General features: G+C 33.9%; 1 protein-coding gene and 1 long non-coding RNA gene across 2 annotated transcripts; both read right to left on the bottom strand.

The window, feature by feature from the left end:
• Window positions 1-5295: 5295 nt before the first annotated feature.
• Window positions 5296-7557, bottom strand: LOC139483387 (uncharacterized). Its single transcript, XM_071267406.1, has one exon. The coding sequence runs from the start codon at window positions 7555-7557 to the stop codon at window positions 5296-5298; it is 2262 nt and encodes a 753-aa protein (XP_071123507.1).
• A 10791-nt stretch (window positions 7558-18348) lies between these two features.
• Window positions 18349-26097, bottom strand: LOC139482111 (uncharacterized). Its single transcript, XR_011654774.1, has 2 exons — window positions 25296-26097; window positions 18349-19116 (listed from the first exon to the last, which is right to left on the bottom strand). It is a non-coding gene; the product is annotated as an uncharacterized lncRNA (long non-coding RNA).
• Window positions 26098-27735: the final 1638 nt, after the last annotated feature.

The following is a 27735-nucleotide window of genomic DNA, read 5'->3' on the forward strand; positions in this document are numbered from 1 at the left end:
CCCAGTTTTCAAGTGGGTCCAAAATTAAACTGTGTTTGATTTCGACATAAATTGAATATATGTATGGGGTTCCTTGGAACGCTGAATCTAAACCAGTATTAATGTTCATTATTAAATAAAACCACAATGAGGCCCAAAGGGTAATTAATCAAACTTTTGTTTAATTTCATTAATACATGAGTTCTTGGGATTCTTTGATATGCTGATTCTACCAATAGTTTAGTAGTTAAATCATATCTAGTTTTAGAGAACCATTTTTGTTGTCAAGTCATCACTGGTTCGTTGAAATAAGGTTGAGTTATTTCCCTTTGAACAAAAATAGTATATGGGTTTTAGTCTATCAATAATTGTCTCTGTTCAATTGATTTTGGTCATGAGTTGTCAAAAATTGCTTTCTAACTATTTTTTAAAGTCATGTGTGTTATATATATGAAGGTATAGATAGATAATTTTATTAACCAATCATGGTGCCCATTTGAGCTATACAATCAAATCAATTACAAAATAAAGCACAGAAAATGATTAGAATGATTAAAGTACATTTAAACAAAAAATCACATGAATACACATTTACACTAATTAACCTGATATAAACCAAGTTATTGACAAAACATAGTTGTTATGGGTGCCACTGTGACCTGGTATAGGTCATAGTCTTTATGTGGTATTCAATTTTTGTTGTGTGCGTTAATGTTTAATTTTTACTTGATCCTGTTTGGGGGTTCAGATTTGAAAATATCAGTTTCATTATTAATTAGATAATAATCTATTTTAAATATTCAATCACAATCCAAATTCAGAGCTGTTTTAAGCTTAAATCTTCTGTCCATACTTGCAGGGTTCGACCTCTGCAGGGAAATCCGGTTTGCTTTCACTCTGACAGCGTCTTGTATGTAACGTATATGAACAAATAACCTTGAATTATACCATATAAAAACATAATAAACGACCCATTCATGAATTAGTTAGTGGATTTTCGTAAGCTTCAAGTTCACGAACTTGTGCTATGGACCATTAGGCAGCAACCATTTGATTTTCTAGGGAGGGGGGGGGGGGGTCCTGGACAAACTATTTTTTTGGCGACAAGTCGAAAACAATTTTTTTCTTTCAATTTTAGCATTACATATAGTGGCAGCTGAGGGTCAATTAAAAAAAAAAATTTCCCTCAGGGTCAGAAACAAATTATTTTTTTTTCAAAACTCTTAGATCTGACTACTCTTAGATCTAAACATTATTTCGTTTGTCTTCCTGTTAGTTTTTGTGCTTCATGCATGTAAAACAATACAAACGAGAAAACTAACGACCTAATTTATGTACACAAAAAAAAATGGACGAAAAACAAATATGTAATACATTAACAAACGACAACCACTGTAGTAAAGGCTATCAAGATACAAAAAAAAACCAGGCTCCTGACTTGGAACAGTCACATACATACAGAATGTGGCGGGATTGAACATGTTAGCGGGATTCAAACCCTCCCCAACCTGGTACAGTGGTGTAACACTACAACATAAGAACGAACTATAAAAATCAGTCATTGAAAAAGGCTTAAGGTGGTATGGGTGTCTTCCTCCATCTTGGATTGTAAAAAACAGAGAATCAAAGGTCCAGATTTTCTATCAAGTCAGCAAAATTTGATGCAGGAATGCAGATATTTAATGTGAATTTTCATTTAAAAGAACCAATTTATAAGAATATAACTTATAAATATTAATATTTTTGCAAATGTTGATTAATTTTGGTTGTTTTTTTTTTTTTTTTAAATTGGCATTTTAAGTAGAGGGAACTCTAAAACAGTGTGTTTTCTGAAGGAATCTACATGGAATTTTCCTATTTTGTGTTTTAGCCGGAGAAAACGTACGGTGACCCTATTTTTTCTTTTTCTTTTTCTTAAGTATTTAACAATTCTATCATTTTGTTTAGTTTCTAATCCCAAAATGGTGTTTTTTCCTGTATAATCCATATTAAATGTGTCATTTTGTCACGTCCTGTAGCTTGAGAAACTGCGCGGTGACCTACCATTTTTATTATATTTTTCAACATATATCAATAGATACTACGTTTTAGCAAAGTATGAACAAATTCTATCATTTTTATTTTAGACTCCCATACCACCTTAACCCATCAGATTGGTTCAAATAGAAATACATCTAACAAAAACACAGAATGGACGTGGCCGGGTACTTGTATATCCCAACTTCAAAAATACACTAAGTTCAGATATGAGAGTTCTCACAGTAACTGACAGCTAGTTCAAAGCCACTAACAACAGTGGCGGATCCAGAAATTTTAATAAGTAAGGGCCCACTGACTGCATAAGAAGGGCCCGCTCCAGTCATGGTTCAGTAATTCCCTGTATAATCAACAATTTGTTTCCCAGAAAGGGGGGCCCGGCCCCCTGGAAAACCCTCTAAACCCGCCTTTGAAAAACTAATAAAAAAAATCATGCATCTAAGACTACACCAATATCCATATTAATCGGAGGGTTGAACATTGTTGTCCTTGATTAGTGTCCTGTCGTTTAATTTCAATATTTTTTTCAAGTTGTTCTTATAAGACTAGATTTTTTTTTCGTTTGAATTTTTACACATATTTTTTTGTGTCATTTTGTAGTTGACTATATGGTATTAATTCTGATCATTGTTGCATAGCTTTCGGTGACCTATACATGCCGAAATTTGCTTCATTTGGTCTTTGTTGGATAGTTGTCTCTTTGGAAATAATACAACATCTCATTATGGTATATCGATCTGTATTTTGTAATAATTTAATTTTGGATGTAACGCGTCTTCTGATTGGCTAACGTTATTTTGTTATGAGCCCATAAACATAATTTAGTCATGTGACCGTGACGTAATCAACGTTTTTCCATGGTTTTCTAGGGTTTAAAATGGAATTTAGAATTAAAATTATAAGAAATGACTGTAATATTTTTTCTGTCTATTCGAAATAACATAAAAAATGTGGTGCACACTGTTAAATAACCCGCTACGCGCGTGATTCAGTGTGCATCAAATTTTTTATGTTATTTCTTCATAGACAGAAAAAATATTACAGTCATTCCTATTGTTAAACGTTTACTTTTCTACATTGGCTAGAGGTATAGGGGGAGGATTGAGATCTCACAAACATGTTTAACCCCGCCGCATTTTTGCGCCTGTCCCAGGCCTTTGTTAGTCTTGTATTATTTTAATTTCAGTTTCTTGTGTTCAATTTGGAAATTAGTATGGCGTTCATTATCACTGAACTAGCATATATTTGTTTAGGGGCCAGCTGAAGGACGCCTCCGGGTGCGGGAATTTCTCGCTACATTGAAAACCTGTTGGTGACCTTCTGCTGTTGTTTTTTTCTATGGTCGGGTTGTTGTCTCTTTGGCACATTCCCCATTTCCATTCTCAATTTTATTCCTTAAATGTATTTTTTTAGGAAAAAATCATATGTATAGAAGCTTAAGGCAATGCTTCGATCAGACAGTAACCAACCAACACAAAATAAACTGTGAGACACTAGAGGCCTCATTAGAGAGGTCACTGTACTATATATATGTTATGCTCTAAACAAGCTTCATGTATCATACTGTTCTAAAAAACAATATTAGTAGTAAATCTGCTATTACTTCAGAATAGATTTTGATCAGCATTGTTTCAGTAAAACGAGTTTGTCGATTAATAGGACTTACCTTGCCATGTTCTTGCTTTCAATCAGGATTTTTTTTTAACAAGAATGAAATGTTAGTTGAAAAATATATGTTGTCCATACACGTAAAATTGTACAATCAGAAATAATGTGTTTAACAATACAACGCGGGTTTTTCTATATAAAGAAATTGCAAATGTTGTCATATTTGACAAAAATCTCCTTATTTGAAAATACAGATGTATGTAAAAATAGCATATGCCAAACAGATCATAATATTATTAAGTTGGTACGTTGAATACTTTTAAAAGTACATGTATATGTCCCTCTTTTTTTTTTTAGTAAGGGACGACATCAAAAGTTCGATGTAGGATAAAAAAAATTAAATCAAATAGTTTAGGGGTTGGGGGGGGGGGTTAAAATTCTGCAAGTTTTGTATATCTAAAATCGATTTTTACATATATCCCTATTGGTAAATCAGGTTTTCCCAAATTAAGTTAAGAGGGGGGGGGGTATTATCCTACATTGAACTTTTGATGTCGTCCCTAAGGTTCATTTTAAAATTATCATCAATAAAAGTTTATTTAATCCAAAATCTATGGTTAGTGTTGTTTTATGTAATCATGGTAATTGAGCACAAGCGCTCTTGGATAAACCTGTTGTCATTAATAAATATCTCACAAATGCATTATACCTTAATTGGTAATCAATTAAATAAATCCTCCTCCTGAGTTTGAGTTTACTCGTTCGTATCAATACAAGAAAGTAACGAACTCAACGAGATCTCATTTACACAAACAAAAATATATACTTTGCATATATATATAAAGAAATATAATCCATTATATTTCATACAAACCTGAATCAATATTAACTACAAAAACACAAAGATTATATAAAGCGTATTTCCAGTTTCAAATCGAAAGACAAACAACATGCTGCTCCAAGAAAATTTGAACACACTTGTTTCTGGTGTAGATGCATTGTCTATCTTGTCAAAGATTGTAAGTATAACATGTTTTATAATTTTGATACAAAAATGTACGACACTCGATTGATTTTTTTAGACAAATAGAAAAGGCCTAAAGTATTAAATAAAAATATTGCGTAAACAATTAATATTAAGTTTGATTTTAAATCTCATCAACCCGTCTATAGATTCTTTTTCTTTTCTCTTTAGGGAGCTACCATTTGATTTTTATGGGGTGTGGTGGGGGTGGGGGCTAGGATGAAATTTGAAAAAAATAGGCAGGACAGGAATTTTGAGTTAAAAAAAAGAGGCAGGATGAGACACTGGCAAAAAAAGTCAGGATGACAATTTAGGTAAAAGAAAGTCGGGATAAACTTATCGTAAAGTGGTTTTACTAAAACTGCATGTAATATAACAAAGACGTCTAAACTGTATGAATTTGTATTGATGACTGAAGTACAAGATAACGTCATAAGTAAACGACGTTGGATATACAATAATGAATGCCGCGTTACGTTAACGTTCTCTTCTGTGCGTGATTTCCAACATTCTCCGGCCCACGAAAAGTGAAAATATAAAACTTGTAAAATAAGTCTCTTTGTTAAAATAATAAATATGAAATTAACTTTAAAGTCCATCATAAAAATTAAACTTTTACCACAGTTTGTTATAGTACGGTGTCACTTTTATTTCACAATCTTTTTTCTTGTAAGTTTCTCTCTGTAATCCAATTCCTGATATAAGTTAAGCTGTTTGAACTGAGATTTTGATTTTCCTATTCTTTGTAAATCATTGTAAAAGCATTTGTTTTTGTTAGTGTCTCTTGTCCATATTAAAGCTGATTTGTCTGTTTCAGTTACTTTCAACGGACCAGTGGTTCTTTGTTTTGTCCTTGAAGTGTCCACAAATGTAGGAATATGTTCAATGTTAATAGTATTCCTCTCTGTTGTATCCTCGTTAGTGTGCGTCTCTTCCGTTTCTCCTAAATTGGTAGTACTAAGGTGTGTTTCGTTGATTGAACTGGTTCTTTTGAGTGGTCCTGAGAGTAGGTATCCTAGTTTGGACTTTACTGCTGTTGGTCCCTCGCCCCTAATGATATCATCCTCGACAATATTCCAGTATTGGTCAGCTCCAACAAGCAGTCCAATTTCAAATGATGTATCCTCAGTTACGGCGTGTGCTAATCTTAAGTTTTGCAAATACGGCAACATTTTTGCAGTTTCAATATTAGTCTTAAATGGTGCGGCGATTTTAGGTACAATCAAAACATCGACTGGTATTTCGTTGCCATAGATTGTTTGTATCTTCACTGTTGCTGTGTTTAGCTGTTCAATGGAGTTGTTCTCATTATCGTCTCCAAATCTAGATAGGGTAATTGCTTCTCTTCCTGTGGTTTTCAACTCCAATTTCTCTGCTAAATGTCTTGTAATAAATGACCTTGAGGCGCCTTCGTCAAAAAGGATCTTTGCATCAATCGTTTGGTCTTTGTAGCTTAGTGGTGCTATTGCGGTCTTTAATAAAACATTTGGGCGAGCACAATTTAAAGATGAATATAAAACAGAAGTCTCAGATTCCTCCGCGTTGTGTTTTTGTACTGTACTTGTACTACTTGTACTTGTAGTTTCTTTATCATGATCGTTGTTGCATAGGCTTGTGTGGTGACGTCTATCACATTTCTTGCAGTTTGATTTAGATTTGCAATCTACTACGCGGTGTCGCCCTAAGCAATTAAAGCACAATCTATCTTCTTTAACAATTTTCATGCGGTCATTCTGGTCTGTATATTTAGTACATTCTGACGAAAAGTGTGATTCCTTGCAGTATGCGCAGCTGACTTGATAAGATTTCTGTAGTGAATTAGTCTTTGGCCAGTTTTCTCGAGATTTTGTGTTTGTGTAGAAGGTAGGTGTAGCGCTCGGACTTTCAAATGATTCTGTACTGTTACCAGACTCTAAAATTGCCAGTTCCTTAAAAATAGATCTCCTAAGATCACTAAGATACCAATCTGTTGAACCGTGTTCACGAGTCAGGTTTTTGCGTATTTCACTGGGCATTTTGTTGAGTATGACTGGTACTAATAACGACCCGTATGAGTCTTGAACTTGTCCGAGAGATTCAAGGCCACGTATGTATGTTTCTGTCCTGTCGTAGTAGCTTCTAAGGTGCGTAAGCGTATTCTTTGGTGCGGGTATGTCTAGTAGTGCTTGCATGTACGATTGAATGATCTTATGTTTTTGTCCGAATCTTTCATGTATGAGTTCAATAGCTTTGTTGTAGTTTGTGTGCGTAAGAGCAAATCCGGCTATTGTATATGACGCTTCTCCCTCTAGTAAAGACTTTAGGTAATTAAACTTTTGAACGTCGGTTAGAGTGTTGTTGTTGTGAATAGCTGAATCAAAAGAATCCCAAAAGGATTGCCATTCTAGTACGTTTCCATCAAATGTAGGTAAATTCAATTTCGGTAGTTTATGAAAGTTGTTGCTATTGACGCTTGAATTTGAATGTAAAGTCGTGAAATTGAGGCCAGTATTTTGTGAGTCATCTCTTATGTTATATACGGGGCCAACATTGTGAATGGGTTGCAGTGTCTCATTGTGAATGGGTTGCAGTGTCTCATTGTGCGGCGAAAAACTTCTAGCGGCTGCATTTATTATTGATGTTTGAGCTTGAATAAATTTACGAATTTTGCGTATTTTCGTCTCTAAATTAAATTTATACTCATCTGTGTCAAGTATCTCTTGCTGTATATCCTCCTCTTGTACACTATCTAAAATGTTCTTATCCAAATCCTTCAGAATATCTTGCTTTTCCTTTAATGTATCCAAAATTGTTTCCAACTCGTCCTCTTCCGGTTTTTCTTCTGTTTCACTTCTCTCCTCAAATCTTCTTAAAATCCTAGAAACTGCGCTTCTGTGTCCCGCTCGTATAGATTTCAGCTTTGAAGTCATCTTCTTCTGGTCACGGTACCAATATCGTAAAGTGGTTTTACTAAAACTGCATGTAATATAACAAAGACGTCTAAACTGTATGAATTTGTATTGATGACTGAAGTACAAGATAACGTCATAAGTAAACGACGTTGGATATACAATAATGAATGCCGCGTTACGTTAACGTTCTCTTCTGTGCGTGATTTCCAACAAAACTATAAACAAAGACAGGACCGAATAGAGTGAAAAATAAAAAGGCAGGACAGAGATAACAAAAAAAAAAAAATGCAGACAAAATTTTTCATCCTACCCCCCCCCCCCCCCCCCTCCCCCCCCCCCAATAAAAATCAAATGGTATATATAGCTCCCTTAATTGATTTGATAATGATAAAGGTAGGCCGGTGTAGTTGAATTTATGCATTCTTGATAGACTTGTATATGTTCATATTTTCGCTAATAAGCAAACTTTCCCAAAAAATATACAACATAGAAATTTATTTTTGTGCACAAGACATAATACTAGATATTAATATTTAGACTGAAATTCAACAAGTTTTTATTATCAAACTCACACTGACTAAAATTTGTTTCTTTGTTTCGTATAGGTTCAAGGAAAAGTTGGAGAACCATTACTCGAAAAGGATGAAGTTGCCATAGGAACAGTTCTAAGACACCTATCAGCTGCCTTGTTGTCATCACAGAAGAACAATTTGGACACATCAAGCCTTGCAGTAAAGAAACAAACTGAAACAGACTTCATTCCAAACAACATTAATTCATCAGAATGCTTCAGTATCAATGCAAACGACATCAACACAACCTCCTCGGACTTAGACCCATGTGACAGCGACGACCAATCAGAACCAGAGATAGACTATGAAGAGGAACTACTCTCTAGAATGTTATACTATGGTCAGTACGAAAATTCAGAAGCAGCAGCACCCAAAGCAGAAAAACATTCCGCTCAAGCTCCTTCGTCTACGCCTCTTGCTTCATCCACTATGATAGAAGATTGTTCAGAATCCACCATTAGAAACAACAGAAGACGTAAAAACCGATCTACCCCGCTAGCCTCATCTACCATGATGGAAGATCTTATAGCAGACATAAAAGAACAGAACCAGGAGACAACTAGTTCCGGGAGTATCGTCACATGGTCTATTGATAATAGCACCAACACAGCATCACTCAAAGAGTACTACCACAGATATTTTGGTGTCGACAGCAACAATTCCTGCTCAGATTCAGATACCACTGGTATGTCAACTAGGTTATCAAGCACATTGAACTCCGAAGACAGCTTTTCCAGTGATGATGACTCAGACATATCGCCATCGGACTTCTGGAACAGAAATGGTCATTTGCCTCGTACCAGTACCAGTGTTGACCTCAATAAGATTACCAACAATCCAGCTCCTCTAAAGACTTGCCAGAAGAAAAACTCAAAAGGTAGACAACCAGTATCGAAGCTGTTATTCTTCATCCGGGGCATCAAAAAGAACATTACGAGAAAAACTTCTTCAAAAGACAACAGCAGACGATAAGAAAAAACGGATCTGTACCAGCTATGGAAACATTGTTTAAGACTATGAAATAGTGCTATATTGTTAAGTTTAAATTTATTAATTTGAGAGAATTAAAATAAATATAAATAGTAATACAATACTGGATTTCCTTGTTTGTTGTGTGTTTATCTGTTTATTGTTTTTGCTCGATCAAGGACTCAAGTTGGTTTGGTTTAACTTTTGCGTGCCCTTCAAGTCAAACTAGTAAATTGCACATAACAAGTATTTAAACAAGAATTTCGGAATCAGCAGCTTATCAATTAAAACAATCTATCATGGATTAGTTACTCTAGAGATTTCATGATTCTGAGAACAATTTTAGAACGTTTTTTCGCTGATTTTAATATGCACTTTCTGTACAAATGTGCATTATTTTGTATAGAACTAATTCGATATTTCAGAAATAAAAGGGATTAATTTTTCAATTTAAAGTTATAGTTAAACTAGCCGAATGTGTGCATACAAAGGATGACCATAATCTGTGACATAGCCGTTTTTACTGTTTTTCGGCCTTAACATTAATTACCCTAGTATCATTTATGAAATTGTCTATAGCTGAGCTAGTATCGTTGATGAAAATATTACTTTATAAATTTCGTTCTCAGAAGCGCTTTTGTGGATTTACCGTCACCAAGAATGGAACGCTTAAACCTAAATATTCGAAAGCCAGCTTGTTACAAAAAACACACTGAATTAACGCCAGGAGCTATTAAAATACCAAAATTATCTATTCATCTATATTGTCAACTTCTGATTTTTCTACATTTGTTCATACTTGTAGCCGCAACTGATTAAATTGAGCTTCACAAAAATGACATACTTTAAACAATAGCTTTATAGAGTGTAACAAATAGAAGTATAATAGTAAGATTACCAAACAAGGAAACTATCCAAGAAGAGTTCAGGATACACATTTTACTATTTTATTAGGTTATTTTTGGTCTAGTCCGAGATTACTCTGACGTCCAACGGCTGTTTTGCAAGACAAGCTGGGGGCCCCAGCTTGTCTGGCAAAACAGCCGTTGGACGTCAGAGTAATCTCGCATTCGTCTCAACTCGGCCGATTCCGTAGTAGCGGATTCTACCGAGGATTGCCGAATGAGTAATCTCGGACTATTTTTGGTCATATAGCTCTTCACTTGTTTTATTTCTTATAAATCCTTGGCTTCAACATATTTGGCGTTCCTGATGAGGTAAATCCAGAAATGTGCTAAGGATGCATTGAATTTATGTAACGTGTTGTTTCATTTTTTACAAGAGGACACGGGCTTTAATGATCATTAGTGGCCAAGGGGATTATGTAGTCCAACAAATGCATCCCGAGTCTGTCAACACTGAGGTTGTATGTTCGAATACCGTACGTGGCAGGACCGATTGACTCCAATTTTAATTGACTAGGATTATCAGATGGTTCTCTCTCGTTTCCTCCACCAATACAAACTGACAACAACGAAATACAACAATTGGTGAAGGTCGTACGGTGTCCTATAAATGTTAATTTCTTATTCATTTGATCTCTTGTGGAAAGTTGTCTCATTGGCAAGCATACCACATCTTCTTTTTTATGATAATTTTTATTGTGGCGTTAAACACCACTAGGTTATCAATCAATCAATCAATCACGAGCTTGAATGTCTCCTCTGCTGTACAGGTCGTGCATGATTAAATTCTTGATAAGATTTCACTATATCACATTAAACTAACAGCATTAATGAAAGTCCAGATGAACACGTCCAATACAGACATGCAATCCATAGATTAAATCCCGTACGCCAAATACTGTGAAACAGACATAACCTCAACACTCAACATGTTTATGGTTTTATTCATAAATAAGGCCGTTGTAGATTTCTCGTTTGAATTGTTTTACGATTACCATTTCGAGTCCTTTAATAGCGCTCTCTGTGGTATTCGGCTTGCTCATTGTTAAAAGTCTCTGGTGGAGACTAGTCTCATTAGCAATCATACCAAATTTTTTTTATCATATTGACTGATTCACTATTAAATGTGAAAAGGGTAAGATTAAGCGATCGGACAGTTATACACCACATGTTGATATATTGCTAAGGCAGATCCAGGGGTGTGCCAGACAGTGGTGTACGCAAAATTAGGTAGATTATATAGGTAATCACTGAAGCATAACTGGGGCGAAACTCCCTTAGGTCAGTCAGTGCCCCCCCCTAAAAAAACCAACACTTTGTATGAAAAGTTCTGGATCCGCCATTGCAAGTTAGTATAAAAAAAAGTATATGATTGACAATGAGACAACTCTCCACAAGAGACAAAATGACACAGAATTTAAAACATGTAGGTCATCGTACGGCCTTCAACAATGAACGAATCCCATAATCACATAGTCATCTATAAAAGGCCTCGAAATGACAAGTGTATAAAACAATTCAAATGAAAAAAACTAACGACTTCATTTATGAACAAAAATGAACGGAAACCAAATATGGTCACACCGACCACTGAATTATTGGCTCCTGACTTGGGACAGGCACATACATACAGAATATGGCGGGGTTAAACATGCTATAGTGGAATCCCAACCCTACCCCTAACCTAAGACGGTCGTGTAACAGTACAACACCGAACTATAAAGTTCAGTTGGAAAAAGGTTGAACTCATCAGAGGGATACAAAAAGAAAACCATCTAACAAAAACGGACATCACATTATAGTTGAGATATTGCTTATAGTATCTGAAAAACATACCAGAGCACAAAAACCTAACATAGACCAATGAATTATGAAAATGAGGTCACGGTCAAAGAAACCGGTCAAATTGATATGTTCATTTTGCAAGCAATTCAAACACCACATTTAGTAGACCTAACTGCTTATAGCGTTATAGAAACAAACCCATGCTATGCGTTATGGATTTGCTCATTGTTGTTTGGTTGGTGTTTAACGCCACTTGGTGTATTATTTGCAATTACATGGCGGTTAGGCGAAGGAAGCCGGAGAGAACCACCGACCTACGCCATGAAATCTGACAATGCTTGTCAATTAAGATTGAAGTCGAGCACCTGCAACATGTACGAACTCACCACCTCAGTATTAACAGGCTAGCGATCCAGTAGTTTGAAATACTAGTTAGACAACTCTGTCATCGGTGGTCCCTGCTCATTGTTATAAAGGCCGAGCAGTAACATGGTCCGAGACCACAATTATTTCGTAGTGCATTTCTTTTAGAGCATAAATGAAAATAAAAAAAATTCCACCTGCGCTTTCTTAAAGAAACTTTTACAGTGTGTTGTACTACTTTTGGGACAAATTATATCAAAATTATAGAAAACTTCATCGGCTCTAACTCAAAATATGGATAATTTTATGTTTAGGGCGTCTTGAAATCTTTTGACAGCTTCCGAAGTGCTAATTTTCAGCCTTTTTTAGCTGGACAAAATCACTACTTTCCTTTAAAACTCTGGACCCAAATATTTTTACATTGTAATTTCACCCCTTACTTGCAATTTGAGGCATTAAACATGGAGAAATTAATTTGGAAGGGGTATACAAGTTAATGGCAAGTAATCCACTGTCAATACTAGGTACTATATTTGTGAACAACGAAAATCAAGGGACGACAATTGTGGTCTCGGACCACATGTAGCGTATATAGAGGGTTTTATTCGTGGGTGTCAAATTTCATTGAAAAAAAAAGTATACGAAATATTTTGAGGGTTATTTTTTTTTGCGGATTCAAAACTTTTTGTTATCAATATCTGTTCATGTACATACTTTTAAGTTAGCGGAATTTATTTTTGCGACTTTGTTCTATCCGGGAAAATAGGCGAAAATGTACACCCAACTAAAATAACCCTCTATACGGTAAATCAATAAAATGCATTTAGTCTCTGGTGGAGTTTTCTCATTGACAATTATACTACCACATCTTTTTCTATCTATTCTCGCAACATTTACCTTCAATCATCACTTAATTATCAACAAGAATGTGTCCTCAGTACACGAATGCCCCACTCGCACTATCATTTTCTATGTTCAGTGGACCGTGAAATTCGGGTAAAATCTCTAATTTGGCATTAAAATTAAAAAGATCATATCATAGGGAACATGTGTACCAAGTTTGAAGTCAATTGGACTTCAACTTCATCAAAAACTACCTTGACCAAAAACTTTAACCTGAAGCGGGACAGACGGACGAACAGACGGACGGACGCACAGACCAGAAAACATAATGCCCCTCTACTATCGTAGGTGGGGCATAATAAAATGAGATCCGATAAACTTTTGACGGTCATGTACGTTGCAAGCAAACAAATACCAAATACAGTTATCCTTTTGTACTCATAATAAGTTAGAAATTCTGAATAAGAAAAAAAAATACATTTTAAGCAGTCGCGAAACCATGAAATGAGGTCTAGGACAATAAACAGACGACAGACGAAAGCTCTGTAACATAAGGCATCTATTATATGCAAGGTATGAAGCATAAAGATTTTCTACCATCAGAAATACATAGCTTACTGCAATGAGTTTACGCCAGACATCGCCGGATTGACTGAATCCATATTTTGAACATAAATTAGGCCGTTAGTTTTTTCATTTGAATCGTTTACATTGTAATTTCGATACCTTTTATAGCTGATTATAATATGCGGATTGGCTTTGTTCAATGTTGAAGGCCGTATGGTGACCTATAGTTGAAAATTTCTGTCACGTCATTTTAATCTCTCGTGAAGAATTATCTCATTGGCAATCATACCAAATCTTCATTTTTATATTTGCATTTTCGGGAGAGACAACAACAAAAAACATAACAAAAAATATTTAATATACAGGAATTATATATTAACAAAATAAAGTTGCCAATAAAGCAACAAATCTGCACTATTGTCTCTGTTTATAACAGTAAAGTGCTGATTTTGCATCATTCACCATAATCCAAATTCGTTGTCATCTTCCATAACCAACTTGAGATCGATGTCCTGTATCCATCTTAGTTTTAGCCTGAAAAAAGAATTAAATGATTAAATTGGTGTACGTATGCAAATGAGTTATAAAAACTAGTATAATACTTCTCTAAAGAAATAACATTTTAAATTGTTCTGTAATTTCGGTTCTGTAACGTCAGTTTATTTGTAAATTTCCCCCCAAATTTATTGTTTCTTTTTTTTTATAACTTTATTGGGATGTACAAGCGTTGACCGATGGCGAAGCGTATTCTGGTATGACGCGGAAGCGATTCAGTCCTATTTAAATTGTGCGCATGACACAAATGGACATATCAAAAAAAAAAAAATCGAATAAAACCAGACACCATCTTAGTAAATTAATTTATCAAATAAAACTTGAAGGAACAAAAATTCACAAAGCACCGCAGAGAAAACTATATATATATATATATATTGAGGAGCCGGAACCGGGGGAATGATCTGAAAGTCGTATATATTCATACTGTACTACATAAATTGACAAACGTCACTGCTTTCTGTCTTGTTGCCATACTCTTAATTGTGTTATGCAAGACAATCCAATAAACCAGATTATCCCGTAACGACTTCAAAGAACAGCCTAATCAAACGGTAAGCTAAATAAAAATCATCTCTGATATATTGTTGTTGCGTAATAATTGCTGTCACTTACAGTTTTCTTGATAAGATTCATATCTCCTTATCATCTATTGTTTTCATCATTAATTAATCATGCCTCGTTAATGTAACGTACTCTTAGCTGTAAAGTGCATTTGACGTATCAAACTGCATGTGAAAAATATTTATATCACAACTCAAAGATACAGAGTACCTTCATAAACTGAGTAAAGGGTTCTTGGTCAATAAACTTTATTCAGTGCTCGGAGTTCTAAATATGTACTCGATACCCCAAATCCAATATTTTTTTATATGATGAATGTTGAGTATGAACTCGTACGACAATTGTCCTCCAAATGTTTATGTCTCACTTTTCATGAATCTGATCAGGGTACAAGGAGGGGGTTGCTTAAATAAGGTAATTGTTGAGACACTATGTTATTACATTCGGCGTGACGTCAAACTTAAAATTCACGGTAGTTGGAGTTGACTGGAGTTATATATCAAGCAGTTGACCGTGGGAACTTGGAAGTCTTGGGACGTATAATATTACTTTTCTTGAGTAATATAGATATTCTGCCGTCACAATCGGAGGAGCAAGGGGTATTCGTATTTACAAAAGTCCCGTCGTATGAGGGCAATTTTCGAGTATATAAAATATCCGGCGAGTTGAGTCATGCGTGACAATGTTGCAGTTTTCTAGGGTGCATTGGGACCCCCTTCACAGTACATTGCCTGATGAAGACAATTGAGTATAAAATATAAGGTCAAACGAAAACGTGTGTATGTTCAAGAGTGTTTAATACTAGTACTATCCTTATTTGTATAAATAGGCCAGTAGGAATTTATCATTTTGATGATTTAATTTTGAATGTAACACGTTTTCTGATTGGCTGCGTTAAATAGTAAGGAATGACTAATATTTTTCCAGCCTATTCGAAATAACCTCAAAAATGTGGTGCACACTTTCACATAACCCGGGAAGTGTGCACCACATTTTTGCGATAATTGCTTAAACAGACAGAAAATAAAAATAGAGGAAATTATTAGTTCGCGTCAGTCTCATTTATTTTGTCCTAACTAAAATTAATTTGTGCCACGAGTAGACTGGAGTCGAGATTGGAGTTCGTTCATCTGTTATTGATTGAGATTTTATTTTTAAAATTGGTACGAACTTGAAAATTGAAATTAGATAAAAACTTTGAAAAATATGGAAAAAAACTAGAGAATAAGTCACATCATGCTGGTCATCGATTGTGCCATTATGTTGTCGATATTGTGAAACAGCTTAAGGAAATTATATAGTGTGATTCTTATATAATATTTACATTGTGGAAGATTGATTCAATTTTGCAATAACAGCTGTTTCTTTTTATTCATTTTCAACTTTGCAGTTTGATTTTATGTAATAATTTAAAGAGTCATATAAGCATCATGCATTTTTCGTTTGATACATGATGATCCTCTGGAAACTCCCCAAATATATTAATACCCAGCGGAACTCATTAATGAATGTGTTAACCCGAATAATTAAATGCCAGTATACATGTAGTTATATTCCGCTGCATTTAGAGAAAATCGGACACCGTGAAGCAGTTAAATAATCGAATTATGATTTTGTAAGATACCAGAGTTAATCAAACAAAAAGTGCATGATCAATAATTATTGTTCTAATAAAGATAAGCCAGGTTTCCAATAAAGTAGCCATTATATAGCAGGTGCGGATTCTAAATTTGTATCTCCAGATACTGATTATGTATCGCCAGCAGGCCTAAGAGAAAATCCAATTATTTTTGGGGTTTATATTCTAAATATATCTTACGCGGTTACACGAAGTATAAAAGTCATAAAAATGTGATGATGAAAGAAGAGATCATCTATTTCCTTACTGAAGTATTTAACAGCATTTTGGCAATAAACACAGAGGGCGCGTTATTTTAAAGGGACATTAGCTATATCTGATTCAGAAGTCCATTTCTAGACCTAGTAATGGACTTCTGGCTATATATATACGGGTTATAAATTTTTTCAAATACTTTTTGTTTCAATCATTAACGAAATTAATTAAACAATGAAACAATAATAATCTTTAGTTCAATTTCTGTCAAAATAAGTATCTGTATTATTTACTTGCAAGTGAAGAATCTGACATCATTGAATCCGTATTCAAGGGACCTTCAATTTAACTCATTAGCGAAATAGTGGTTACGAATGTACTAGTCGTGTTCAGAGCCATTAAAAGAAAAAGAATGTCAAAATAGAAAGTGAAAAAAAAATGTACCATTTCGTTTGACTGATTTTTTTTTTAGGTTAAATCGAATGTTTTAGCCTATACCATGAATTGCCCATGAAATCAATCAAGAAAAAAGAAAAGATCAATTGCACTAGGTCATTGTCAATTTTTATTTATGTTCATATCGGGTTATGAAACCGTCGGTCGTCTTCGGAGGTCATGATTAATTTCGATAGTTAATTAGAAAGCGTCTACGGAATGTTAATATATATTTACAATTTGAAACGAAACTGAGTAACTAAGTTCTCTCTCTCTCTCTCTCTCTCTGTAGCTTTTTAACTCAGACTGTTATGTCGGAGTTTTTCAAGTTTAAGGTTTTATTTATCAAAACAACTAAGATTCAACTTTCCGAACTTTTTTTTTAATTTCTTCACATCCACATTCATTTCAGGCAGTTATTTAAAAAAAAATGTTTTGTTTATCAGTATGTTATCATATCTATCACTTTGTCTATTTAGTTAACCTATAATTTAAGGTCACTAACCCTTAAGTGTAAGTGCATGTGTATTTTATAAAGGTGAAAAATACATTTGAAATAGTGAACTCTGGCAGAAAAGGTAGACGGTATCTGGAGTCGGGATCTGGCACAACTCTCTACTTTCTCTTACTCCGTTTCGTGTCTTTCTCTATCTGTATTCTAATTTCTCTTCAATATCAAATTTTGAAATAAAATAAAATTGAGGAAGGAAACGGGAAATGTGTCAAAGAGACAACAACCAGACCAAAAAGCAGAAAACGGCCCATGGTCACTATTGGGTTTTACACACAGAAAATTCCGCAACCAGAGGCGGGCTTTAGTTGGTCCCTAAACAGCTAAACCAAAATGTATTCTGGAAGTATCAACTTTGTGCATTGATATATATCACAACACACAAAATACACACAGTAACATTTGCGCGCTTAATAAACAAATGTTTTTGTTCATGACCCCAGGTCACTCAGTAAAATGATCGAGATAGAAGACAATACATGGCCTTGGAACATCAAAACTATTTATAGCGTCAATCGATGTACATCCATTATTTATAGTTTATTTATTTAATTAACTACCTTTGAATAAAATTTAAAGCGCTTGTACATTTCACCGACGTGTTAATTGCAATATTTTTAGCATGCGCATAAAAAGGGGGAATGGATTCTGGTGAACAGATCAATACGCTACAATAACGGCATTGCCATATGTACTTTTCACTGTTACGTCAGCCCATGTCAAGAAAATGAATAAATATAATAAACATGTGAAATTAATGCGATTGATGACAGATAAAAAATCGAACGAAAACATTCAACATCTGTTACCAATTTCTCGAGACCAATTTGTACACAATTTGGTCGTGATATCCGTGGTGCATATGTTCATAAATTCCTTTCAAATTAGACATGCAAAAATAACATACCTTCGTTTATTTTCCATCTTTTTTTGTGTCTTTTTGGTTTTGTGCATTATTCATCAATTTTTGAGTGGCTTTTCGGGTATGGCCTGCGGGATCTGGGTGCACATGCTGTTCAGACTCCTTTTTCGTACGCCCTTTACCCCCGTGGTGACCTGAAATTTTGTCCTGTTTTATATTATATTCGTCATATTCGTCCAAATACTTTTCATCAGCGTCAGCCATTGTGAGAGCTTCTACGACTTCAGTATTCAATATGTTTATGTCAACTATATATTGAGACGTGGCAGGTGACTTACAGTTCACTTTGTTTACAAACGTGACTAAACATAAAATATATTTCATTGGATCGTTTTAAACCATATGTTACATTTCCCGCCAAATATAAAAACTTTGTCCAAATTACATAAGACGGATACAATTACTTGGACGGAAAATTAAAATTTATGAAAGTTACGAAATGAGTTTTAAAAATGATAACTGAATAAATATCAATCCACAGATTTCACAAATCTTTTGGTCAGTATTAATTGCTGTGCGTAAAAAAATGTATACATATTATATATATATTTGGTTTTGGTCACTTTCACATGATCTTTGAGTATAAAATCAATTATCTAGTTTCCTAAATGTATCATTGTTTATCTATTGGTTGCTAGGTAAACAACAAATCCTATTAATATTCCGATCACCATGACGATAACAATGAAAAAACAAATTAGTCCAAATCTTTGCTGCACTTGTCTTCGCTTGTCCGGCAGCAAAATTTCAATCTAAAAGATATAAAAAATATTGTTGAAAATTTAATATTTTTTCCCTGTATATCTTTTCTATTTTAATGGTGATAACCATAATTAACTCAGGGGCGGATCCAGCCATTTAAAAAAGGGGGGGTCCCAACCCAGGATAAAGGGGGGGTTCCAACTATATGTCCCCATTCAAATGCATTGATCGGCCAAAAAAAAGGGGGGGGTTCCAACCCCCGGAACCACCCCTCTGGATCCGCCACTGTAACTAGGGATACTAGGATATTTTTAGCGCCTCCCCCTTTTTTCCCAAACTCCGTCCTTTTTAAGTTTTCTATTGATTTCAACATTAGTCGCATTCTTTTGTATTTATGAATAAAACAGTGGCGGATCCACTGACTGACCTAAGAGGGGGCCCGCTCCAGTCACGCGTCAATGATTCCCTATATAAGCAACTAAATTTTCCCCAAAAAAGGGGGGGGGGCCGGGCCCCCTGGGCCCCCTCTAAATCCGCCTCTGTAAAACATAATAGAAATAACTTGCATTTGCTTTTTACTATCACGTTTACTATCTACAGCGGTCAGTGATCATAATCAGTGACCGCTGTGGATAATAGAATAAAAAAATAACGGGAGAAAAAAGGGGGAGGCTAGAAAAAAGCCTGTTTCTAATTTCTATATATATGATGCGAGGATTTAAAAGTACCATTGTGTAGCTCTGAATTACTTGTTGATGCACTCTTTGTATAAATATATGAAGATATGTTAAATATTGTAAGCATATTTAATATACAACTTATAGATTTCTTATCAATTTAGTTCTTTAATTTTAAACAACTTTCCAGTACACATTAACGTGAAACAAATACACCTTTCAAGGAACCGAATAAAATGGAAAAAAAAGAAACCAAAGAAAAGGTAGGATATTTTAAAAGAGAAAGAGGCAACAAAAAAAATGAAAGAAGAAAAATAGAAAAAAATGTGAGATATTTTTGTCCCCTAAAACATATATACCCAAACATTTACGGTAAATGTACCAATTTTACTGCCCCAGAAGTGAATTGTTGACAATAAATGTTTCTTGTGACGGTCGAGGCCGAAATATTTGAAAAAAATAAAAAAATATTGACAAAATGAGGAGCTATAATAAATCCCAAAGGACCAAAAATATGGCCAAATCCGGCCACTCATTAATCAAGAGCTTTGCACGAGGAAGACAAAACTGCTGCATTCATTCCAAGTTTTACATAATACTGGCGATGAAACATAACGTGATGTGGCAAATAAATACCGTTCTGTCTGTTCATTGAAGATTTGTGATAACAATGTTTACATTGCCGTCTGTGTATAAATATTGTCTGATTATGCACTGAACTTTCCTGTCAGAGTGTGGTTTTTAGTGTCAAATTCTATACGTCAAATATCTGACGATTTATAAATACATTTCGAACGCATTTCTTTTGCATGACACTATAATATAAAAAGATGTTATTAATAATAAGTCTTTTCTGAGTTTGTTTCGCTAATGAAATTTAAAAAAAAATGATCGGCGGGAAAGGGAGACGGAAAGACGGAAGGAAAAGAATAAACGACTCGCTTGAGAATGAATTGGTAGATAGAGCTGACAGAGGAGGATTAAATGCCCCCCCCCCTTTTTAGTGAGAAAAATTTGATTGATTTTATAGGAAATCACGGACTGTGGCGTGGTCCTCCTAAGGAAGTCAGTGGTCTAACCCCCGTATGAAAATTAATGGATCTCATTGGCTGACGTCAATTATCAGATAAGTTGGTATGATTAAAAAGGGGGTATACAAAAAGTAAGAATATTAACAAAACATGAAAAAGAATGATACGTTCAACATGTTCAATGATGAAAGTATGAGAAAAAAAACCAATTAAAATGTGAAAAGGTGTAATTTAACCTTTTTGTATGCATAAATTTACATCTCTTACCGTATCATGTTTATTTCCGAGTACAATTTCTGTATCCATTCAAAATTGAAAATATTTAATAATAACGTATAACAACAAGTCAACTCTCACTGGAAGTGTGATATTAACTAATGAAAATGTTTTACTTAATTTTAAACTCCAAAATTGATATTGGTGATTTTAAACCATCCTTCGAGGTATATATGTGCGGTAACAATGACTTAAACCAAATAGCCCTTTGCGATACTGATCAAAATATGTGTATAAAATGATCACAAAAGATCGATCTAACATGATATAATGAACTTATAAAACTTGATCTCATATTCACATAGACAAAATATACATGTCGTAGTCAATAAAATGTTTGTACAATGCGAAACGAGATTTTTAAAATTGTTTACACATTTTTCAAAAGAAATTCCAATTAAATGGTAAAATCTCCATTTCATTATACGATAAAGTAATTTAAATTCACGAAAGATATTTGCAATAAATATTAAAAATTTGAATTAGAATTGAAGTTTTTCTTTTGTTAGTGCTTTAGTTTAAATCTCAAGAAATTTTACACTTCGTTTAAAAACTATTTGGATATACGCATATATATATATATATATATTGAGAGGTGTGATTGCCAATGCAAAACAAGTTAGTAATAGACCAGAGACGGTCAGACCTAAGAACAAGTACGTAAGAGGTAAATCTATGTGCAGCATTCAACTTGCACACTTTTTTCCGAGAAAAGTTTCAAATATTTGTGCATTTGCGTGATGAAACCCAAATATGTTGCCCTTTGTATTCATGAAACCCAAATATATTGCCCTTTGACGTCATGAAACCCAAATATATTGCCCTTTGACGTCATGAAACCCAAATATATTGCCCTTTGACATCATGAAACCCAAATATATTGCCCTTTGACGTCATGAAACCCAAATATGTTGCCCTTTGTATTCATGAAATCTGTGTCGTGTTTAAAAGGTAAATTTTAATTCAATGCAACGCCGGTCACTGAATCAAGGAATGTGCCTTTTCGTATCACCTCAAATCAAGTTGACTGTATAATATGGCACGCGGGAACCATCATGTTACAAATTGGAAAAAGCCGGACAGCGCTGAAATCGGCGAAAACAGGTCTTTCCCCGTGTCCTTAACATCCCCTACTTAATTGTGTCAGCTAGCCTACTACACTTATCATTATCATTAGAACATGCACAGTGACTATGCAGTCACCTACCGTAACATATAATACCATAATGTCTCAGTTTTGTAATCTTTGTATTGGTGGACTTCTGTCGCGTGAAAGTTTATACTTAATATCAATTTTAAAACAACAAACCTTTAACTGTTACAGATTGGGTTAAATACTATATTGCTACCACAAGTATATAAGTAAGTTTCTCGGTTAGTATAAATGTTGACTAAGAAAAAATTGTGTAATACAATATTAGACAGGACAAGGCTAAGCGAAAAGAACAACAATATGAGAATAAGGGACGTCCAAGAGGCAATATAATGGAAGAATGTGGTAAAATGACACAGGTTTAGGCCTAGACATAGATTAGACGCTTACATAAAAATATAAGGAGATGTGGTTAAACTGGCCACCCACTGATTGACGCTAAGCCACAAAAGCGGATCAAAAGCAGGGGTCCAGTGTAGAAATGTTATGATTATCAATAAAAACAATTATCAATGCATCAGAGACTATACTCTCAACGGATGATGATGATACAAACGGCTTTCAACAATGGACAAAACCTATACTGTGTAGAAAGCCTTTATAGTTAAAAGGTCCCGCTATGAAAAAAAAGAACCAACGGTCTGATTCATGTTCACATATATATATATATACAAGACAAAATGTACATATAGAATATACATATAACATGTTTGTATATGAATTGAAAGTGTTACGGGATTTTAAAGTTGTTTACACATATTTCAAAAGAAACACCACTTAATTAAATGGTAAAATCTCTATGTAAGTATATATAGTATATCAAGTAAATTTACCCTCACTGGGGATATTTGCAATAAAAGAAATAACAAAAATTTAATTACAATTTGATGTTTACATATGATTAGTGAAAACATACATGCATTTTAAATCTTACAGAAATGTTACCCTTCACTTAAAATACCATTTATTGTAATTTTGATTGACGGAGGAGGGTCCAAAAGTTATATTTGATTTCCCAATAAAGTGCAACAGCTTTTACTGCACGTGCCCTTCGTGACAATGTCAATATAATGCATAGAAAAACATACAAAAGACTTATTTCAACTCGTTATTTCTATAGCATAAACATACAGTTATAAAAATCGAATGCTTCTTTTTGTAATTTCATTGGGTTGTAAAAGCGTGTTCATTTACGCTCACATTTTTAGTATGAAAGGATTCTATACACATGCAATGAACTTCGATCAATGATTTTTCATCCCAAAAACATACAAAATTAGGATTCTTAAGTTACTAAGAATCCAGTTTTTAGTCCCATACCGACAGAGTCGAAAGGGACTTCTGCACTTGAAAATGTAACATGTTGATATTTTTCCTCCTTTGTCTTATAGATTGGACATTTTTTTCTTCTAAGAAATATCTTACTGATTCTCTTTCGTGTCGGATTTAACTTCAAATTCTTGTTTTTCAAATCAAAAATAGGAAACTCTTTTTTCTTTGCAAACAACAGTTAATTCTAGTTGGTTTGATATCAATTAAAATCCATACGTTACCACGAGTAGGAGTTACATGAATTCATAAGAACGCATGCATTCCTAAGAATGCAGAGACTAAACAAAAGAAAGTTTTTTTTAAGAAGTTTGAACTGTCGGACAACCCATCTGTCCCTTTTTCAGCAAGACTCCTTTGTACATTTGTCTGTACATTTTCGTCCCTTATTTGAAAAAAAAATGTATGAATGCATGAAATAATATTTAGATATCTATAAGAATATTAACGATCATTGACGATCAATGTTGATGATAATGACGACGATATCGATGAAGATGAAGACGACGATGATGAAGACGACATTGCTTTAAACGATAACGATGATTAAAGACAATTGTTGGTCACTATAGTTTTGATTTTACCTTACAACAATCTAGGGGCCCATTTCTACATGTATATAAAGTCCCCACCCTTACCACACACACACGAAGAAAATACGATAATGGTGAGGATGATTCTCGTAAGTGCTAGACTTGAAGGGACTTTTTAAACAACGGTTCACCATAAACAACATATGATTATTTTCATAAGTACATGCATATATATTTATAGCCTTTGGCTAGCCAGATACATATTTAATCCCTCCTAATTAAATGTATATACAGTTTTGATGATCACAGTAATCCTAATTCTTTACAGATTAGAGTAATAAGTCGATTTAATATTATAACGGTTTTTGTTGAAATTAACTCTTGTATACATGTATGCGTTTCAAGAGGGTTTAAGTGTATGTAAGCTTAACTTTACCAGCTAGTCTCTTATATTTTCATGAAAATCAGTCCAACATTTGGGGCGAGGGTGCCAGGTTAAGAGGTAGACATGTATACAGTCAAAGCGATTTATATTACTATTGTCTCAAAGCGATTTATATTACTATTGTCTTTTCTACAACAGACATCAAGTTTAATGGGGAGATATATAAAAAAAAATTACGCGATCTAAGAACTTCTTGAAAACTCTAACTTGATAGCTAGTGATAAAGTTAACATTGAATGAGTTCTGTTGCGTACCATTTAACATTGTTGAGTTAATTTCGGTCCTCAATGAGTGTTAAGGAAAAAGTTTGGAAATGTAAGAAGATACCGTCTTGTAGTCCGTATTGCTATTCTGCGGACCTATATCAGCAGTTAATTGTAAATTAAAACAGATGGCGAACGTGATAAGTAGCAAATTTATTAATTCAGTCAATAAAATGTAGAGCACGAAATTGACAACGACACAAATAGTGTCCAGCATATGATTTTATAACTACAAAATGAATTTCGTTTTGAATATCAAGAAAGCATCAAGATTTATCTAAAAAGATAACCCTGGAACTATATGAAAACTAGTCGTTGAAGTTAGAACTTCATGTACAAAAGTAGTCTTCAAAAACAACTACGAATTGCAAAAACTACACAAATTATGAGTTCCGGAACTATGCTATGTTAACTAGTCAATAAAATTAGGACTTCATTTACAAAATCAAAAGTAAAATTCAAAACCAAAACTCTGAATTGTAAAAATTACACAAAATTATGAGTTTATAAATATAACTATACCTGACACTGTCTACTAGCAGTTTGTGTGTCTGTTTCAACATCGTCCATGTAAGCTGTCCCCTAGGTTTGGAATACTTTTAAATCCAAAAATTTATAGATATTCATCATAAACACGCGATCACGTGTAACGTTAGCAATGTATGTGCAAAATCGTTTCTTTCCCTTGCGTAATATCCTAACTGTCATAAGCGATTGAAATGTATCAGAAAAGATCGTTATCCTCACACCTGTTGCCAAATTCTTCCGTTTTCTCATTGATTGAGAATTATCACTCGGTATTGAGTTCGGTTGCCAAATTATTCATATTGTATAGTGTCGAATTTCAACAAATTGTATTCCTACCTACAGGTATCATGTATATCGAGTATTTAAATTTATCCCATTATGATTTTTAATACGAAAAAGATCGGATAAAAACAAGTTGAACTTCTTTTATCATGATCAAAAGTTTATTTATTTCTTTTGATTGATGCACTCGCTAAGCTTCGCCTCGTGTTATTCTTTTAGTTAATTATTTGTAAACACTCAATTACCTTCACCTTAATTATATATCATAATTGATCTAAATTAAATATTTAACGCCATAAATTTCAAACGAGGTTGTGTAAGCCATTTAAATACTTTAATGCAAAACATATGATTATTTATCAGTACGTGTTATGTAACTCAAGGCTGCATAACGAACATAACTTAACCACATAATATAAAAGCCAAAATATTAACACAAATAATGTGCATTCAGCATGCTCAGTCAAAACAGGCGGAAATTAATCAATTTCATATCGTTGCAGATCTCATAAACAATAATCGATTTTCTGTATAATATTATTTCTTTAATATTATATTGCATGTAATATATTCTGCATTAACACAACGCGCGCACACAGGTATTTGGGGCATGGACCCCCCTTTTTTGGACCTCACTAAAAAAAAATTGTTTGGTGCTTTTTTTTATTTATTTTCAATTTTCTACAATGTATAAACATATATCAAGTCTCAACAATCCATTGCTAGTCGATTGCAATAACTTTTTTACTATCCATACGAGCCCCAAGTGAAAGCTTCTTTTTTCACTTGGGGCTCGTATGGATAGTAAAAAAGTTATTGCAATCGACTAGCAATGGATTGTTGAGACTTGATATATGTTTATACATTGTAGAAAATTGAAAATAAATTAAAAAAAGCACCAAACAATATTTTTTTTAGTGAGGTCCAAAAAAGGGGGTCCATGCCCCAAATACCTGTGCGCGCGCATAGTTGACATGCTGACTGAGTAATATCCCTACTTTTAAAAATGAAATTTAATAACTGCATTTACTCACTGGTTCGTCGCTAACAAATAATAGCAAACTAAAACTTTTAAAAATATATGGGAAAATGTACCAAAAAAAGTTCACTAGGCCACCATTATCTTCGTGTAAAAGAAAAGGACCACATGCCCACCCACCCCAAACAAAACAAAAAACATAACAACAACAAACAAAACACCCACAAAACACCCCCCCCCCCTTTCCAAAAAAAAAAAAATCACTGATGTTTTTAAATTTTCTGTTGTTAGATAGAACATGCAGTAATTACATTTTACAGAAGAAATAGCCAAAAATATTAAGAATAGGGAAAATGGGCAAAGCATGTATATATTTTTTTTTTAGAGAAAAATGGCTTAAGAATTAAATAATACTGAACTGTGGGACCCCATTCAGACCTTGTTTGATTGTCTGTTCTTACGTTTTCTTTTTGTTATTTTGTTATTTATCAATCTTTGTTGACTCGTGATTTTAATTGTCCCGTAAACTAACTTGATATCACATGACTTATGATCCGAATAGGGTCAACAGAAAAGAAAATTTTTAGCAAAATGTTTTAATTAAAGAGAATAATGAAAGTCAATGCTTAAATGATAATGGGATGCTACTTAAGGGAATAATGGAATGCTTTGATAATAATGTAATGTTTAGATGATAATTGGATGTTTAAAAAATAATTAAATGCATCGATAAAAATTGAATGAGAAGAGAATAATATTGGAATGAGTTGATAATAACGGGATGCTTAGAGAACAAGGAGCTTCTCATATAATAATGTAATGCTGAGAGAATAATGTAATGCTGAGATAGTAGAGGGATGCTAAGAAAATGACGAGATGTTTCATAGAATTTATGTTTAGATTAATTTGATTAACTTTAAGGAATAGAAAAAAATCGAAAAATATAAGAAGTAGACCCCCATTCATACCCTCGTGAATATTTCAACCACATTAGTGTCTATTGTACAAGATGCGTTTGGAGATTTTTATAATGCATGTTGTTTTTATTCAAGTTTAAACATCAAATGCAATTGTACATATATATTAACTTACACATGTAAATTAATAAATGTTCAAAGTCAAATAAAATGACAGTTTCCGCCATAATACAATCATTTGAACTGATGTCGGCAG

This window comes from Mytilus edulis, chromosome 7, assembly GCF_963676685.1.
Source record: "Mytilus edulis chromosome 7, xbMytEdul2.2, whole genome shotgun sequence".
Lineage (NCBI taxonomy): Eukaryota > Metazoa > Mollusca > Bivalvia > Mytilida > Mytilidae > Mytilus > Mytilus edulis.